This window comes from Octodon degus, unplaced genomic scaffold, assembly GCF_000260255.1.
Source record: "Octodon degus isolate 3935 unplaced genomic scaffold, OctDeg1.0 scaffold00093, whole genome shotgun sequence".
Taxonomy (NCBI): domain Eukaryota; kingdom Metazoa; phylum Chordata; class Mammalia; order Rodentia; family Octodontidae; genus Octodon; species Octodon degus.
The window spans coordinates 211,108-215,050 of record NW_004524669.1 but is presented as its reverse complement, the minus strand read 5'-3'; the positions used below and the strand labels follow the sequence as shown (position 1 = coordinate 215,050).

Here is a 3,943-nt window from a genome sequence, read left to right as displayed (position 1 = left end):
GCAAGATCATAAGAGGGTGAATTGATAGTATCATTTTGTTAAATAAATTTCCAACATCTAGGAGGGCTACAAGAAAGTTGCATATGACACAGCTACTTACCTCAGGAAAAATGAATTAAAAAAAAACTTCGTCCATAAGCGTATTGTGGTTCAGTTTAAACTGAATGTGCCTTAGAAGGTGCAGCCTGATGGGACACGATGGCTCACGGGGTTGTGACGTGAGGAGGACATTTCAGTGCACCTGTGCAACTTCTCTGCCCCACTTTCTGCTCCTGGCTGCCACACTGAACAGTTTCCTCTTCTAATGCCCTTGGCCATACTGGATTTGCCCAGAATCACACAACTGTAACTCAGTTCTCTGAATCCATCACACAAACTAAGTCTTTTGTCCATAAATTGTACCTGTCTTGTTTCAGCCTCCATAAAGTGACCAATACTCCACTTCTATTCCAATATAGAACTGAAAGTCCTAGTCAGAAAAATCTAAGCTAGAAAATGAAATAGTTGGTCTCTACACAAGAAAGAAGTAAGTACAATTTTTTCTGTTTGCTGTTAACATCTTCTAACTCATAGAAAACCCTAGGACTATACTGAGACACATCACTGGTAAACAATGCAAGTAAAGATGCAGCATACAAAATCAACTAGAGAAACTAATTGCTTTTCCAAATACTAGCCATCTAAGAAACATTAAGAAGAAGCCCACTTGGAACAGCATGAAAAGAAAGATATTCTTAGGAATAAATTTAATGAAGAATATAAAAGATTTTCACATTAGAAATAGTAAGATCCAAATGAACAGATAGCTGACGATATTCACAATCAGAAGAATCAATGTTGTCACACTACCCATACAACCCAAAACAATGTAGATGGTCAATGCAGTTTCTCACCACGCCAATAGCATTTTACACCTGGAAAAAGGAAAGTTGTAAAATTTGCATGGAAACAGTGAAGACTTGAAATAACTAAGGAATCTTGAGCAAGGATAAAGATGAAGGTATAACACTTGTGATTTTATAGTGTATTACAAAGCTCAGCAATGAAGACAGTATCCTGCTGCCAGAAAAGATAGATACCCACCAATGGAACATGGCAGCAGTCCCAGAATAAAAACCCTTCTTATATGACCAACTAATGCTTAGAAAAGGCACCAATAATACTCCAAGGGAGAATTAGTTAAATTGGATAGATACAAACTAAAACTAAACATCTATGGGATCTTTATCGGACATCATGCACAAAATTCAACCACAAGTGGATTAAAACTTCAAACAAAAGACACCAAAGTATAAAATGCCTGGGGAAAAAAAAAGCAGTAACAATGCTCCCTTCCACTGTAGTTGGAGACAATTTTTTGGGTATGACACCAAAATCTCAGGCAGCTAAAGCAAAGGAAGCACATGGCACTGCATGCAGATAAAGACTCTGTACTGCAAGCAAATACAAAGTTTTCACACTGCGTAGAAAAGAACTCAATGTAAAGTCAGCTGTCAAAATGAGAGGAAAAGCTCCTGCAAATCAACTCCTTATTCATAGGGATTAATATTCAAAATATAGGAAATGAAGTTAGTGCAAGACAAAAACCCTATAAAATTTGCAGATGAACAAAAAGAAATATAGATTATAGATCAATTAGAAGTGCTCAAAGGACTTAAGAGACTGAGGCAAGAAGATTCTTAGACTTTGAGGCCGCCCTGAGCTACATAGCTTGTTCAAAGTCAGCCTGAACTCCATGGCGAAATCCTGTCTCTAGCGAAAAGCAAGAAAGGGGGGGAAAAAAAAAAAGGTAAAGGTGTTGGAGCATTTTCCTTCAGGGCAGGGTCTTCCCTGCAGTCTCTTTTCTCCAGGGGTGGTGGTGCAGGGACAGGTGAGGGAAGGAGGCCTGCAGCACTTCTTACTGGGGTTGGCCTCACTCTGAGATCCTCCAACCAGAAAACACCAGAGAAGCAGGCCACGCCTGTCCCTGCCTCTCCCCCACCCTCTCCTCCGCCCACCTCTCCGTTTTCTACCCCCTGCCTCCTCTTGTAGCCAGCACTCAGAGCCCACACTGCGAACCTGCGACTCAGGTCTGCAGACAACTAAGAGCAGGTGAGGAGCTGCACAAATACTGCTCTCCAACCACCAGCGTGATCTCCAGGGTCTGCAGCGTGGTCTCCTGGGCCAGCAGTGCCTTCAGCACCTCGGCTTCCCCACCACAGCATCCAGGCCTTGGTCTAGCAGCTTCACCATGAACTGCTTTGGAATCTACAGGAGAGAACGCAAGGGCGAGGACGAGGACCTGTGTGAGGTGTGGAGGACACACAGACAGCAGAAGGACGACAAGCAGTTCTATTGGGCCACCCACCGCCTGCTGCTGCTGGGACCTGTGGGATCTGGCAAAAACACCCTTTTCAATCAAGTAAAGATGCTGCAAGGACCAGAGTGTGATGCGGTTAGGGAGCAGGCCTCTGCCGTGCAGAAAGTCAGAAACACGCTGAAGGAAGCAATTGAAAACGTCCTGGTGGCCATGAGCAGCCTACAGCCCCCTGCAGAGCTGGCCCTTCCTGAGAACAAGCTCAGAGTGGACTACATCCTGGGCATCAGGGATGAGCCCAGCTTCAGTTTCCCACCTGAGTTCTTCGAGCACGCCAAGGCTCTGTGGAAGGATGAGGGCTTGCGCTCTTGCTATGAGCGCTGCATGGAGACTGGGCTGCTGGAGAGCTCCCGCTACTTTCTGGACAAGATCGATGTCATCAAGAAGCCTCACTATAAGCCCAACCCCGAGGATCTCTTTCGCTGCCGCCTCCACATCCCCAGAATCTTTGATACCAAGTTCCAAGTGGACGAAGTGAACTTCCACGTGTTGTACCCAGACGGATTGTACTACATTAACCAGGTATGGGGCCAGTACCTCTGTAACTTCACTGCCATCATCTTCGTGGTGGACAGCAGCAGCTACGACCAGAATTTCATGGGAACCAACAGATTGCAGGAGGCTCTGAACACTTTCAGGTCCCTCTGGCGCAGATGTCCCCAAACCTTCCTTGTGTTTCTCTTCCTCAACAAGCAAGATCTGCTGGCTGATAAAGTCCTTGCTGGGAAGTCCAAGATCGAGGACCACTTTCCAGAATTTGCTCAGTACACTACTCCTGATAGTGCTTCTCCTAAGCCTGGAGAGGACCCCCGCGTGACCCGGGCCAAATGCTTCATCCGCGACAAGTTTCTGAGCATCACCAGCACTGGTGCCAGTGATGACTGCTACTGCTATCCTCAATTCACCTGTGCTGTGGACCATCGGAACATCCAGAGGGTGTTCAGAGAGTGCACCCAGCTGGTCCAGCACACACGTGAAAGAAGGAGCTACTCTTAAAAGTGAACTGCGCTTTAATTAATGCTTAAGGTCAATTAATTTTGTAAAATTCAGGTCATTTTTATAATTTTTTTCTGTACATGATATATGTTGATTTCTCTTTTTAAACATCCCATTCCCGGGCCTTTTCAAACCACCTTGCCTTCCATGTTCAGAAAGCTTGGGTTTCGTTTTACCATTTTTTCCTGCTTTTACCCTTTAGTCCCCTGCCTATTTCCCTTTTCCTTTTGAACAGTTTTCTCCTATTCTGTCTATCAATTGTACATTTGTGCTCTTATGCACATTTTAAGTTTTTCACACCAGAGATATAATGTGATATTTACTTATGTGTGTCTGATTTACTTCACGATGATTATGGTCTCAAGATAATTTATCAATAAATATCTCAATTTTAACTTTCCTTATGCCTGAATCATTCTCCATTGTAGGAAGATTTTTTAAAAAAATGTACGTCTTCATTATGCATTTGTTGGTTTGGTGGCATTTGGTTTCTTCTGGAATTTACGTGTTACAAACTGAGTCCCTGTCAACAGGGCTGTGTATATTTCACTATCTGATGCTTTTAATTATTCTGGGAAGATGCAGAATAAT

The 3,943-nt window shown here is 43.8% G+C and overlaps 1 protein-coding gene across 1 annotated transcript; it reads left to right on the top strand.

Annotated features, from left to right (window-relative positions):
- Positions 1–2,230: 2,230 nt before the first annotated feature.
- On the top strand, positions 2,231–3,352 carry LOC101564622 (guanine nucleotide-binding protein G(s) subunit alpha-like). The gene has a single exon (XM_004637976.1). It carries the CDS (start codon positions 2,231–2,233, stop codon positions 3,350–3,352), a length of 1,122 nt encoding a protein of 373 aa, XP_004638033.1.
- Positions 3,353–3,943: the final 591 nt, after the last annotated feature.

Bases quoted from the DNA above. Each gene is read 5' to 3' on its own strand.
- LOC101564622 (XM_004637976.1), top strand. From the start codon at position 2,231: ATGAACTGCTTTGGAATCTACAGGAGAGAACGCAAGGGCGAGGACGAG.